General features: G+C 37.8%; 2 protein-coding genes across 3 annotated transcripts in view; one reads left to right on the top strand and one right to left on the bottom strand.

Annotated features, from left to right (window-relative positions):
• Positions 1-576: 576 nt before the first annotated feature.
• Positions 577-6,544, bottom strand: SAT1 (spermidine/spermine N1-acetyltransferase 1). The gene is made up of 6 exons (XM_015827783.1): positions 6,259-6,544; positions 4,583-4,634; positions 4,410-4,493; positions 2,751-2,852; positions 2,617-2,657; positions 577-1,075 (listed from the first exon to the last, which is right to left on the bottom strand). The coding sequence occupies exons 1-6, from the start codon at positions 6,322-6,324 to the stop codon at positions 905-907; spliced, it is 516 nt and encodes a 171-aa protein (XP_015683269.1). The 5' UTR covers positions 6,325-6,544; the 3' UTR covers positions 577-904.
• A 3,177-nt stretch (positions 6,545-9,721) lies between these two features.
• Positions 9,722-15,608, top strand: part of ACOT9 (acyl-CoA thioesterase 9) — a 27,208-nt gene continuing 21,321 nt past the window's right edge. The window contains exons 1-3 of one of the 2 annotated variants that reach the window (XM_015827763.1): positions 9,722-9,907; positions 12,530-12,621; positions 13,145-13,171. In XM_015827763.1, the coding sequence (XP_015683249.1) occupies positions 9,894-9,907; positions 12,530-12,621; positions 13,145-13,171 (133 nt within the window). In that variant the 5' untranslated portion in view covers positions 9,722-9,893. The remainder of the gene's footprint in view (positions 9,908-12,529; positions 12,622-13,144; positions 13,172-15,608) is intronic. The other variant, XM_015827771.1, reaches the window with a different exon arrangement.

Raw genomic sequence — 15,608 nt, 5'->3', positions numbered from 1 at the left:
AATAATAATAATAATAATAATAATAATAATAATAATAATAATAATAATGGAAAATAATGTAGAAGGGAAACTACCAAGGTAATGAACTGCTTTGGTCAGAAGCAGTTTTCTCCCTGGCATTGCAACAGGGGAAAGTGTTTTAGTGGATTGCCTACAGTTGTTAAAACAATGAATCATATGTTTATCTACAACATGATTTAAAAGATTTTTTGAAGAGAAAGAAATCAGTGGAAAGACTTCTCCTCCCCTAATTTATTTCACTACTTTTTCCCCTTCATGTACCTCGTGTACTGTAGTGTCAAGCTTGAAGGTCCTTGAAAAATGCAGCACCCTATTGGAAATAATTTAGTTTTCCTAGGTTGACTTATCTTAAATCTGGGTAAAACGTCCCAAAGAATTAAATATCTAGCAGTACCCTGAGGGCTCTTCAAATTGGTGATGGATTAAAAGGGATACAAGGTAGTGATAATATGTGTTATGAGATTGCAAAAAGGCAGCAAAACTGTAATGGATATAAACAATTAGAGAAGAAGGCCAGTAAATAAAAGTTGATACAAGCATTTGTGATCACTAATAAGAAAACATTTATTTCATCATAAATGTAAATAATTGAAAACAAAAAAATCCATACCAGTGTGTACACTGTACACATTTGAAGGATACTTACAACGAAGTTACACATAATAGATATTTTAGGATCACAGATGTACTAACAGTAAACTGTTGCTACATTGGAGTCTCAGAAGTCCACAACACAGTAACATCTACACTATTAGTATTAGAGCTTTAGGATTAAGATACATATTAACTATTTCAATATTAAAATGAAAGAAAAGTAATACAGGAATAGCAAATCGAGAAATTACACATTTAATTTGTATTTGGGTTATTGGGTTGACAAAACTCATTCTTCAGTTGCCATCTTAATCAAATACTCCTTGTCTATTTTGAAGAGTCTCCATCCTTCCTCAGATGATAGATCAGAAGCTCCCCGTCTTTTGTAAAATCTAATGGAAGGTTCATTCCATTCTGCTACTAAAAAGTGCATACTGCTGCAACGGCATTTGACAGCAATCTGGGGAAAGCAAAACAGAACATGAACATAGGTAAAAGTGGTGGTATGTTTGTGGTACCTGTAAATGTTTATATTCTAAATGTATTTTTGATTGCTTTGCAACCCAAGATATGAGCATTTTATAGGTTAACCTCAATAACAATTTTTAAAAACCCTCACAACAAAGGTATAAAGTAACTGAAAAACTGGATGAACACTGCAATACATACATTTAACATACATGTGTTCCTCATTTAATGACCATTTGTTCAGCGACTGTTCAAACTTAAGATAGTGCTGAACAAATGGTAGTGGAACTACCTATACTATTTCAACAACCAGTCCTTGTATTTACAGCTGGTGCAATGTCTCCAGTCACATGATTATGATCAGGGCTTGGCACCTAGTTCACGATTGCAATGTCACAGCATCCCATGCTTACATGATTGTCACTTACAACCTTCTTTGCTGGCTTCCTAGAAGCAGAATCAATGGGGAAGCAGGCAAATGGCAACTACGTGACTTCCCTGGTTAACGACATGCGATGGTTTGAAGAATGGCAATTGGAACCAAAATTTCCATTACTAAGCAGCATAGTCATGTGGTGTTATGTTTTACAGCTGCATTACTTATCAATGGAAATTCTAGTCCCAATTGCCATACCTATACTATTTCAGCAATAGCATTTCAATAATATTGGCTTTATGGGACTGAGAATCCCTTACTGCTTCAATTATATTTAAAAATAATTTTGCGAACAGTTTTTAGAACTATGATTCAGTGTGCTACCACAAAGAATTCAAATGAAGATTGAATTAAGATCATGTAATACTTTTCTTGCTGAGGAAAGGGTATCAAACTTCAATGCAGAAATATATTTTGAATATAGCATGCGGTAGTTACAGCTATCTTGCCATGAGCAAAAAAAATGTTTTTTTATAGAAATGATTCTATGAAAGAATCCTAATTAAAAGTGAACCTTTAAAATGTGCACTACATTTATCATTAAATTATTTTCAAATAACTGAATAAAAAGTAATATACAAAATTATGTGCACATGTGTGGAAGCAAGTATGATTTACAAGTTTGGAAAATATGGAGAAGTAAGTAAATGGTTTGGGGTAAAATAATTTTAACTATGTTTTTCTTATTTCATGCCTTTAATATTTATTGGCTTATTATTTCTAATTTCTATGTTTTATATAACTCTGCCCAAAAGGGAATTACATATTAGTATTTATATACATCTTCTAAAATTATTTCCTGGAAACATAAAGATCTTTGAAAATTGTTCTAAGAGACCCATTAGATCAGGGGTGTCAAACTCAATTTCATTGAGAGCCGCATCAGCATTATGGTTGCCCTCAAAGGGCCAAGTGGGCCAGATGTGGCCCACGGGCCTTGAGTACGACATGTCTGCATTAGATAGTCTTCAATAAGTAAAACAACGTATGATGGAATAATTTATCAGATGAAATTTCCATTTGTATTGAAGATAGCTGATTAATTGATCAGTTACTTCTTTTCCCTATACAATGGAAAGTCATAATCATCTACTTACTTGACTTAGATTCCTCAGAATTTCTGAACCAATGCCGGAACCTAAAGATGGGAAATTTTTAATTTTATAAATCAGATTTGTATAAGGCTTATATAACATGATTCTAAAATATTAATGTTTAATATCTAAGATACCTCTGAATTCATTCATCACAAAGAAATCTTCAAGATACAGCAATTTTCCAATCCATGGATCATAAGTGAAATAATACATGGCAAAGCCCACAATACCATAACCTGCAATGAAAGTTATTTTTATTTTACATAGGTAGAACATCATTAAAACAAAACAACTTAGTGTATTTCAAGTTTTACATGCATCTGTCAAAATAGATATTGTAATCATGCAAAATTAATTTGTTATGCTGCAAAAGTAAACATTTATAATTCAATAAATGCAATAAGAAGCAACAGTTCAATTAGAGTACAGATCCCCATCAAGTAAAAACTGGTCAAAGGAAATGTCATATTAATAAGATGCAGTTAACTGAACTTGCACATGCCCAGTAACTGTACAGCTCAAATACACAGCCAGTTGTATCAGTTTGTCATTAAAATTAGAACTTTTTGTTAAAAATACTCTTTCCATATCCTATTAATACCATGTTGGAACAATTCAAACTTCAACAAATTCACAACGGCAGATCAGAATGCTGTGGTAATTGACTGTTCTTACATTTATACCCACAAGATTTTTCCAAAATCAAAGTCCTTGGTATTTATCTTTTAAATAAATTCTGAAGGTTTGTTTACAATGCAAAGGTGCTTTAAAGGAGGCAACTGCATTGTTTCATCTGTGACATCTAAACATTATTAAGAGCAGCTATATTCTTCAGTTGAATTGCAGCAGCCATGTTAATTGCTACCAGTGTTTTTCACTAGCACTTGTAAAAAGGAACAAGTGTTCACTTTTCAATTTTTGGCGTTTTCCAGTTATATCTGTATAAGACATTACTGACTCCAATTAGATTTTATATTCTCCTATGCTTCATAGATTTCTGAAAACAGAAATTACATATATGATTTCTGATCTACCGAGTGCTTTTATACTTTCTTCTTACTTGAGGTAAATGTTTGGGAATAGTATTTGTCCCTGGAGACCTTACCTCATATATCATGATCATCTACTTTATTGTGTAACGGATCTTTTAGTTACCTCCCCGCCCATCCATGTACACGGAAGGGCCATGTACATGGCGAAGCTAGAGACTGTAACCTGAAGATTGGGACAAATTAAAGAAAATGTGATTTAACAGAATTGCATTGTGATAAGTTAGGGTCAAACAAGAATAACCATGAAACGAAGTGGAATTACACTTTTTCTTCTTCTACTGTTATACCTGGATACCTGGTTCTCCATGGTCTTCAGGATAACTAAGCAATTTTTTTAAAGCAACAACAAAAAAGACATCAAATTGGATTCAGAATTTGCTCTTGCCAATAGGACCATTCCTTAAATGAAATGCTCCGTAGAATCCAGCAAGCAGGGAAGTTGTGAGATGATTCTCCAATCGTCCCCTGTAACCTTCCCTCCACTGTCAGCTATTATGCTATTCTGGATGGTCTTTAGATTCTCCAGAGTAGATATTTATGCGGATGTCTCCTCCCTTTCCCTGCCAGCAGAACTGATCAATTAGATTAAAAAAAACCCTTCCATTCATGGAAGACAAGGTCTGAATCCAAGATATACTTTCATGTTTTAAGTATTAACCTTGGAATATTTATGTATAATTCTATTAAAGATGTTTAAATCTTAGTTTTTCTAATAAAGACATTACAATGTTTAAGTTTCACCTTCAGGTGTCCAGTGTTCTTTTGGCACTTCTGCAACAAGGCAGTGATAGAAAGGATGTTCTCCAAAACCATCCTCAAGAAGATCTACAGAATGAGAACATATAGGTGATTTAACTACCATTTCCCAATCTCCCATGTAAATTAACCAGATTTATTCTAAAGTATACCATTACCTTTTTCAGTCAGTACTACTTGTTCCTCCATATCTTCGTATTTAGCAAGCTCCTGTCCAAAACAAAACATATTATGGCTATTTTTTATTCCATTAGACATAAACAACTACAAGTTCATTTATTTTTATTTGGAAAGTTATGTTTTTTACTCTACTATCTATTTATATAAGGAAAAATGTTTATGAAAGTGTCATCTGTACAGTGTCTTAGTGACAATCTTGAGGGAATCCTTTGATAATTTCTAAAGGTACGAAGTAATGATAGTGGTGTCTGAACAAATGGACACAGAACTGCATTATGAAACAGCAGTACCATGTAAGCCTATCCGAAAGCAAGACTTATGGAATACTATGGGAAATACTTCCAAAGTAGTATTCCTGGATTTGAACTCTCCATGGCTATTCCACAAATACTAAAAATGTTTTAAAGAAAATTATATTACTATATCATCCCATAAATTTATTTTTTTAATAAGGACTCAACTGAACACTAGGGTTTAGTTTTGTAGAGTAATAGGTCCCAGTATCCAATTTTAGATTGGATGCAGTTTCATGTATGTCTGGCTCTCAGTATCCTGTCTTAGGACAAAAGTATCAGATTAGATATTGTAGAATCAATTTTAACTTAACTCTTATTTTTAATAGTATCACAGAGGTTAATCATCATAAAGACTCCTCCTCCTCCTAAGAGGAAGGAATTTTTTGCCAACTCATGAAGGCAAATATGTGTGTCCAAAGGGAAGAAAAGTTGTTTCAGCGTTGACAAAACAATCTCCAACCCCACCCCTAGGACTTTTACCTTTGCTCCTAAGTGAAATGCTAGATTTAACTTGTTTAATTTCCTTTAAAAAAAAAGTACTGTAGCATATCGCTTTAGGGCAAAGGTAAATCTACTTCAGGTGGAGATTGTTTGTTCAATCTTTGTGGCAGTGAAATATTGTCTGCTCTATTACTTTATTGCATTAAAAACATCAATTTGGTCTTAAACACAAATACACCTATAATTGCCTAAGTTATTTTATAATCCATATAACCTAAAAGGGAATATGATAAAATATATCTAGTTTCATAGTTGGAACAGGAGAAAAAAAACAGCAAAAGCTGGAGGGAAATTAAACAGAACATAAATACAATGCACATTATCTATAATTAATCACAATTACTTAATTTTATAACACATTAAAGGCCAAGCTGAAGCTTTTGTCGAGTTCAGCACATGAAAACGTGGCACACCCAAAATGCCGAATCTTAAAATGCCAGGAAACCTCGTTTTCTTAAAGAAGAAATTGTATGTAAAGAAACCAAGATAAATGGTAGTCAGGACCCCGGGTATTAATGCTACTCTAGTGGGTTTTTGCTGTCGCCCTTGCTGATGTCTCCTGATAGTCACATGGCCTCTGGAAGGCTGTTGATAAAAGTAGCCGGGGTCTGTGGGGAATCACACCGCCTTTCTGGTTCCTGTGATAACCCTTCGCTCTCCCCACCTTCTTCCCCCGATGTCTCCAGAGCCTCGTATTTTATATTATGCAAAACCTTTTATGGCTGCTTATCAGAACAAAAGGAGGCGAATCGGACGGCATTGGGGTTAACTTTATTAAGGTTTTCCACAGCAGGCGGGGCTGCGTGCGGCGGCCGGGCGAGACTCCGGGGCCGGCACGAAGCGAGGGTACAGTATACCTTTATGAGGCGCAGAATATCCGCGCAGTCCTCGGGCCGCGCGGTTCGGATATCGAAGGAGGCCATTTTCGGCGGCGTTTTCCCTTGCGTCCCCCACCTCTCGCGAGTCCCCGATAGTTGAAGAGCAAGAGAAGAAGTTTCTTCATTCGCGTCCCGGGTGCGGCGTTGGCGGCACAGGCACAGTCAGGCAGTCAGCATTCCCTTGGGCACCGAGAACAAAACAAAGCCCGAAGAAAGAGCGCTCGTAGCACTTTCTGCCTAGATCGCTTCCTCTATATTTATAGTCTAGCACAGCCCTCTCGGCCAATCAGAAACGCCACTTGACACGTCGTTCCTCCCTTTCATCCTCCTACTGATTACCTCATCTTTTTAGGAAATGATGCGGTGTCTAAACAGTGACTCAGGCAGGATTTGGGCTGGGCTGAGAGCACCATCTCATGGAGTAGCTCATTTTTCGTACGGAGATCTTTAAGCGTGGGAACGGGCATCTACGATACCTAGATGCTTTGGAGTTCAGTTCTGATCAGTTCCAAGCAGTTTGGAAATGTGGATTAGTCCAAAACATCTGGAGGGAAACCAGGCTGCTTATCTTTACCGTAAACCATTCTACTGTAATCCTCTTTCAAACAATCTCTTTCAATTCTGTAGCAGATGTCCTTTCAAAAGGTCCCCATATTTAGGACAACTGCAAGCAGTTTTTACTTTGCAGCATCAGAATGGGGCATGGATCAGGGAAATAACCAAAACTGATGCTCAGTGCAGAGGCTGCCACAGCAGCTTGTAATGTATTATAGAAGAGGTTTGCAAATTAACTTCCCACTCCATATGCCAATTCCTCAATCAAACAAAAACTCCTGTTAGCACTGCTCCGAAGCAGAAATACCATAAGGAGGAATTTCCGGAAAAACTGCCTTCCATCATGGGTTTCTGAGAGGCCATATTTGAATCAGGAAGAAGGTATATATAATAACTTTAAAAAACAATATAAAGAGTTGCTCAACAGTGAGATAGGTGGCAAATAACTTGAATAAATAAAGTAACTACCTTTATGTGCAGCAGTAATAAAGGTGGGCAGTGTTGTGTTCTTTCACAATTTAGTTTGAAGGTAGTTATTGGTACATTTTCTGCCACCCTTTCTCTTTCCATCCAGCATCATCAGTCCAATCGGGTTACAGCCTTAATTATAATTAAATTATCTATCCTTAATTTGTATTGACTGTGCTGACAGGACTGACAGTTGATACCCTTACACAACAATTTTACATAAACTCCCATATTTTCAGATATGGTAGCACCTATTAAATACTTTAATACAACTGTTGATTCCCTTGGACAGCAAAAGTCCTGTCAGATGTAGATCACTATTCTATACCTACCACATTTGCTGCTGTTACCTGATTTCTTTCCAAGTATTTGGACTCACCTGAGGGTCAGTTAAGGCCATTGTTGCCATTAGCTCCTCTCAGTTTCTTTTTGGACTTTCTCATTACTCTTGCTATAACAACTTTCACTCATAGTCCCTATTAATGCAGAACCAATTTGAACTTCTAGCCTTTCTAATTCTCCCCAAGGCTCTGGTAGAGGTTTTTCTCTTTGGCCAATGCTTGACCATTTGACAGAACTTGAATTTCTTCTTGGCTTGCTCACTACTGGACATGTGGTAAGTGTAGGTCTCTCCTGTTGGTGCCTTTTTAGTCAGTGTTGTGGATTACCCTCAAATGTGTCTCAGTTCATTCTTGAATCTTTTTGAGACTTTCTTTCTCTGATCTTCCAGCAGCTTCCACAAGTTTGGGATTGAAACAAAGAACCTGCCTCCTGCTCCTCCAATCTCTTCTATCCTTCTGTGCAGGATTCCTGGCTAACAGATGTATTGGGATTTGGATGAAGATAAAAAAGACTAATTATCTATGCTCTCACAACCAAAACCAAAATGTTTTGGTTGATTAAAAAAAAAGCAGCTTCTGTACTTGTGGGAAAACACTAGGAAGAAACATCCAGCTGGGTTGTTTTGTTTTATGAGTCCTGTAGTACGGTATCAGGCCTTTCTAGTCTAGCATTGTGGCATTGAATGCACTGTGAAACTCACAAACCTTGATTGGAAAAGGATACCCTCCATCCCAGTTATACTTAAGGTATATTGTCTATGACAGAATTTTTCAAACAATGCTCCATAGAATGCATGGTTCCATGAGAACTTGATGAATTTCTGTGAGGGACTAATGACACATACCCACAAAAAAAATCACATAAACACAGCCAACATGGGTCCTGAGATTTTTTTTGTTCTTAAGCTAACAGAATCTGAAAACGTTGGAAAGCCCCTAGATTATGATTCAGGAAATGGCAGTCAGAAAGCCAAAAGGGTAAAGTTGGGACATATTTAATCTCTTTGATTGTTAGAAGTTATGCATGACTAAGTGTTGTTCATGAGTAATAAGATATTTTGTTTTAATCCAATTATATCTCCAATAGAATGTAGCCTGCAAAACAAATTAACAATGCAGTAGCGAAACCTATTTTCACATTGATCCTTCTTCCAAATGAACATGATGATCAATACATAATTGTGAAAAATGAGTTTATTTTAACATTTTTTTTTAAAACAAGGCCAGTTTTGTGGACAAATTTATAAGATGAGAGCAATCAGTGATTTGTGGGCTGCAACCCCGTCATATCCTTTTTGTACCCTCCTCCCAAATCTCCCCCAAGTAAACAAGGCCAGTTTTCCTTACTTATGTTCTTTTTGAGGTATTGAAGGTAAAAATAGATGCCTTAAATCTCATAAAAGTTGTGAGAATTCTTAGAGACACTTTGTAATGACCACCCCCTCTCACCCCAAAGACTTGACCTTTTGCCAGGCTTAAGACATTTCATCCCCTAAAATATTTGTCCCACTTTCCCATGACATCATGCCAGTATCAGCCTCTGCCCTCCCCCTGTGTTTGGTTCTTTTTTCCCCATTTAAAACCTTTTGTCCATCACTGAGTTTCACACAGCAATTTATTACATCTACTTAATTTGGCTGTCTGACACTTTCTTCCCATTAAATGGGTTAGGGTAAACTAGTTGGTTGATGATTGGCAGTTATTTCTGAGAATCTATGTTACCCACACAGTAATTATAATTACATCAAAGATACTATGCCCCTTGATTATGTGTGCAGCAGACAGATGCTTTTTGGATATGAGATTTTAAGACTAGTGGTCTGCAAAAAGGAAACCGAGCCCAGTAATCAGAGACGACCATTCCTCCCCATAATGGCTTGTGCAGCTGAAGCACGACTGATGAAAAAGAGCTGTCCCCCCCCCCGCAGTGATTCCCCTATTTGATCAAAGATCACTAGGCAGTTGATCAATGAAATCAAGAGCTGGACTTCTAAATTCAAGTAAGAACCGAGCGCAGCTTCGTTGTAGGAAAGGGGCGCGGCAATATATCTGGTAGGAGGGAAGACCACGAAGCCTTCCTGAAGAATGGGAAAGTCTGAGCCAGTCTAGCCAGCACAGCCAAGTTCCTGTTCCAGGCGTGGTTGTTGACAGACGGCACCCGCGACTTAACAGTACGGCTCTAGCAGAGAGGGGCCAAAGCGGCGGTTTTTAGGTCTCGGCGCCAGGCGTTTTAGCGATCTCTGGAACAAAATGCTGTCGCGCAGGTGAGTGATTTATAGCAACTTCAGCACTTTCCCTGATCCTGTCTTTGCAACAAGCTAGGTGGGCCCTGAGCGAAAAAAAAAGAGTAACGAGTCGGGAGCGGAACACGCTTCGGTTGGTTTAGGCGGGTACTGTAGGGGATTTAAGGCGGCGGTTTTCTTTGTACAATCGCCTCGCAAAACGAATCGTTTCCTAAGGGCAAAGCCCGCCCTCTGTCTGTTCCGTGGGCCTAGAGCCCTTCGACTTGCGCAGTGTGACGAAAAAACACTTGGGTGGAGAAAAGCCACCGCCTGGATCTAGAACGTCGCTGTTTTGGATCTGCGCTTTCTTTTCGCCCACCGATAAGCGTAGCACAGTAGGATTCACTGCCTTCTGGAGAGTTAGATTTATTGCAGCCCCGTCCGCAAACGAGGATCGTACTCTGCAATGTCGCTTCCCCCAATCTTGCTTCCTTGAGTTGTACTTGTAGGAAGCTTTACGGTCTTTGTGAAAATCCGATATAATTCCGTAAACTATGGTTTACAACCCACCGTGGCTAAGGCAATACCAAACAGCCACATAAAGACTTAGCGTATTGGGTGAATCAGGGTTTATGTTAAACTCCAGTGCAGTTGGTTTATTTTGGATTAGCACAGGTTGTTACTTAAGGTTTTAGTGTGTTCTGGGATATTTAGAAACATTTTTCCATATTTGGAAATGAAAGTTGTAAATTTTCCTTTGCTTACCATACTGCTTTCGTTGTACATTGGGACATGATCAAAGAAGTAGAGCTGCAAGGCCGTGGGTGGCAGAAAATAGGAACGATGTATTTCAGACAAGTTACAGGTCTTTTGTAGTTTAATTTCACACCCTATATCCCGGTGCCCCACTTTGACTACATAAAGATAGCCTTAGTCAGATCCCAACCCAATATGGAACCCTCCTGAAACCTCAGACAAGAGTCCTACTGTAGACAACTGAGTGTATTAATATTTGCTAGGTTGCATCCTCTTTTAAGGGGATCAAGTGACCAGCCTCTGGATGTTGACATAAATGTCAGATGTATTTAGAAGACTGACCATGCCCCAATGCTTTTGGTCACTGCTCCCCACCACAGTTATTTTTCTTCTGATTATTGCCCTTCTCAGTTAGGATTATGCTTTCATTCTGTTTAATTTTTATCTATGGGGTTGATCGACCATTTCACGGGGGTCGCCAAGCAAGGCTGTCTGCCATTTTTTCCCCCTTTTCCGGCGGGTGCCTTATCTCCCTTGAGCTGGGCCAGCTGGTGGTCGGCCTGCTCCGTCTCTGCCGCTTGCCAGCTACGCCTCGGCCGGCGCAGGGGGCGGAACCACGCATGTGCGGCGCTCCCGGGCAGGGAAAGTCCTCGACTTACGACCGGTTGGGTAGTCCTCGACTTACGACCGGTTTAGTGCTCGACTTACGACCGGTTTAGTCCTCAACTTACGACCGGTTGGGGGTCGCGGCATTAAAAAGGTTGAGAACCACTGATATAAAGGAAAAGGAGAGAAGAATAGAAGGAGAAATGGACTTGTTTAAAGACCGACATGGGATCAGGGTAAATAAAGCAGCTCTAGTTTTACTTGTTACAGAATCCTGATTTTTACATATTTTTCTCAAGCTACGAGGCTGATAGAATAGATGGATGACAACACTGGAGAGAAAGAGAGGCAAATGGAGGAGCATATAAGCATACTGACTAGTGAGGACAATAATGTTTGGCACAAAGCCACCATAGATATTACAGGACCAGGATGGAAGAAATAATTTGGACAAATTTGGAACGGCAATATTTTTGGCCAGCTCAAGGAAGATAGGCTAAGATTTAATCCAATAGTGGGAAATAGCTACAAAATGGCATATGGCTAGTAGAAATAAATAGTCAAAGCTTATACCCTTATTCAGCTATGTTGATTGCTTTGGGCTAACAATCTTAAATACTGGAATGAAGTTTGATGTCAGATGAAATCTCAGAACAGGCTTATTTATAATCATTCTGGAAAGAGTAATGCACAAGTTCCTAGGAATACTCTGGAAAAAGCCTCTTTGTGCAAAGATTCTTGTAAATTCCAAGCATGTGTCATATGAAGCTAGGGAGACACAGCCCTGTGCAATATGCTGTCTCATTTCATTTCTTTCTCCATTTGCAAATGAAAAATGATTTTGATATGTTCAATAATTATTCTTGCCTGGATAGCTTTTGAAATATTTTCCCCCTCAATCATTGGAAAGCAAATTCTTTGTGCATATGATTATATGTGGATGTAGATTAAATAGATTATGGGATTCTGCATAAGTGTGAGGATGATCACCCTTTTGAAACTGTTATGCCATTGTATAGGATGTGTTTATTTATTGATATCTCATTATTTTTATAAATAACTCAAGGCAGCAAGCAGACACAATTTGTATCTGTTTTATGGCAACTTATTTTGCATATTGCCAGTTTAAGGTATTCCAGGGGTGACTGTGGATAAGAATTTTGGGGCTGTAACCCTAACATATCTGGAGGACATTAAAATAGAGGAAGATAGTTCCATTCAATATATTGACCTTGAATCTAGGATTAAGGAGTCCAATGCTACGCTGTATTATTGACAATTCTCTATTTTCTTTTGATACAGATGGTTTTCATTAAGCAAGGCCCATCCTATCCTGTTTAGGATGCTGACATCATCCAGCAGTGGCTCCCAGGTTATTCAGAACATGGAAGAAGGTAATGTAACTACTGTAATAGTAAATTCAGAAATCTATAATTGTCTGTGTTGTTCCTTTTCCTCAGGAATAAAACTATCAATATATTGGGTTTAGTGATTTGTCTATCTATTTTTTAGAAGATGTAGAATTAATTAGAAGAGTAAAATAATCAGGATTCTTTTTTAGTTTTCTGTTAGTGACAAAGCTTTTTATACCAAATATATTTGGCCAGATCTTACTGGGTAATTAAAAACTTTTTTTTCCCAACAGAGATTTAGTTGAAACAAATAAATAAATATGGGAATATGAAACCGAAGGAAAAAAAAACTCATCCACTTTGATCTTCTGCCATGCTGTATTTCGCTGGAAAATTAATTAATTTTAACTTTTGGGCAGAAGTAGGTTATCAATACTGCAGAATATATTAATATGTACTTGAGCATACCATCTTGTGTGATTGACTTGAAAAATAATACAGTTATTTTTCTTTCCCCCTTTTTTAAAAAGTTTCCCTGATAGTCTAATTGTTTTTTCTTTCACAGGACATTTCCCCATTCATGTGAAAAATGGTGTGTTGTGGTAACCTGTATGCTTTTTAATATGACTGTCTGCTCTGTTATGCTTCTTCTGCCTTTATTGGAGGTTTAATGAAAAACTTAAGTTTATATTTTGTGGCAATTCTGACATTCCTCTTAATGGTACTAAATGGGTTTATATTATTAAGCAAATGAAATCTGTCTTACTAACCAAAATGCAAATTATATACGTGTGCTGTTTTTCATAATTAACCTATAGCTAGTTAATCATCTGTAATTTTATATCCTCTTGCCTTCTTGGCCTATGCTTGCAATTTATTTATTTATTACTTTTATATTTCTATTTCTATCTCTGAGCACTCCAAAAGCTATGTCCTCTTTACTTTCTTCTGGGCTAAAAAAGGCGGCTGTCCCAAAATATATTTAGATGGGAACTTGAACTCTAAATCTTAGTACCCTGGTTTGTCATCCATCCGAAATCCTTAGGCACTTATCTGCTTTCTGCCAGTGGAATACATTATTTTCTTTGCTGACCAATCTAAGCAAATGGCAGGTATGAAATGTTCGGAAATAAATGTCAGGTCCAACAGTATATTATTTCATCCATCCATCTTATTTGTACTTTCTTTAGAGGATTTATTCCACTTCTTACCTTGGTCTTATTTTTTTTTTCTTCCTCAGGACATTTTGTATCTCACTCATGTTTTTGGCCAAAGCAAAGCAGCCAAGGGTGCTTCCAAAAAAAGAGTCTTATCCTCTACTTGCCCTTCTTTATCAGTGTTAACGGGGAGATCAGATAATTTCATTTTCCATTTGAAATATTCTTGTATTTCTCCACAGTAAAAATATTAAAGCTTTGCAATGCTTCATATTGAAAGGAAAATAGGTGCTTCTCGTACATATACATGTAGCATCTATCACAAATACTTTAAACAGAGTGCTTTTCTTCTTGCATAGACCTTGGAAAGATGCAGCTGCTTTAAGTAGCTGCCCACAATTGCTACATGGGTGTTTACAATCCCTACTATTGCTCGCTCCCACAGTCTCAGTGGGAGGGTATCTGGTTGCTCCCCCCACTATTTTTCAATAGAGAAAACTCTTTTTGTATTTTTACTTGGAAAAGATCAGTGAAACACATTTTTAGCATTCTGTAAGGAACAGAGTGGCTGGGATGTATGATAGGTTACAGTCCTTTTCAGAAACAGACTGTAGATTTCAGAATAGTGTAGAAGTTTATTATGCATTTATTTTCAATCATACTTATTTTACATACTTTTTACATTTGCTATTTTTTATGATTTATTTTATACCTATCTTATTTGCTCAGTGCTGAATGACCATTTTTCATATTTATAACCATTGAAGCATCCCCATAGTCCCCATGTTTCTACTTTGAAGGTGCTTCTGACACGAATGAAGAATTATGCAGTTAATGTTAAGGAGTTAATTGAGACTTAAAGACAGTAGAATAAAGGAAAAGAAAATCTGACAGAACTTTTGGGTTTAACCCAGTTATCTTCTAGGTGTGATGTTTGTGTGTGCATGTATGCACGTGCACACACAGACACACAATGCAGGTAGAATGAAATAGGACTCAAGGTACAAAGAAACAATTTGGATCAATCTACAGGTAGCCCTCGCTTATGACCACAACTGAGCCCAACATTTCTGTTGCTAAGCAAGACATTTGTTAAGTGAGTTTCTCCCCATTTTATGACCTTTCTTGCCGCGCTTGTTAAGTGAATCACTGCAGTTGTTAAGTTAATGATTGTTAAGTGAATCTGGCTTCTCCATTGACTTTGCTTGTCAGAAAGTTGCAAAAGGAGATCACATGATCCCAGGACACTGCAACCGTCATAAATATGAGTCAGCTGCCAAGTATCCAAATTTTGATTTCATGACTATGGGGATGCTGCAATGGTCATAAATGTGAAAAATGGTCATAAGTCACTTATTTCAATACTGTTGAACTTCAAATGGTCACTAACTGAACTGTTGTAAGTCAAGGACTATCTGTATCTCTCATATATATATATATATATATATATATATATATATATATATATATATGTAGGTCTTTAGTCATTCGGGTTCTCTCCCGCGTAGAATTAGAAGTGTCTTGGCGACGTTTCGACGAAGTCACATTCATCATCTTCAGGCTGGTGTCTTCAGCTTCATGCTTCTGGGAGTAGTGTGTGTGATCGCAGCTGTTTCTTCCTTTTAACTGCCAGTGGGGTTTGAGCTGATTGGGTGGGAGCTTGGCTGTGTTCTGACCCACACTCACGAAAACCACACAGGATGTCACCACCACATATCCACGCAAAAAGCAAACCCAAACCCACACAGATGATGAGGCACGACCACAAACTGGAAGCCAGTCCACAGCTGCATCATTAGCCACTTTAAACCCCTCCAATCCATACATGAAGCAAACTGATACCCACCATAAAGATGTGGCACGACCACGAAC

The sequence above is a fragment of the Protobothrops mucrosquamatus genome, unplaced genomic scaffold (assembly GCF_001527695.2).
Source record: "Protobothrops mucrosquamatus isolate PMUCROS unplaced genomic scaffold, P.Mucros_1.0 scaffold_217, whole genome shotgun sequence".
NCBI lineage: Eukaryota > Metazoa > Chordata > Lepidosauria > Squamata > Viperidae > Protobothrops > Protobothrops mucrosquamatus.
This window is presented reverse-complemented; position numbering and strand designations above follow the sequence as displayed.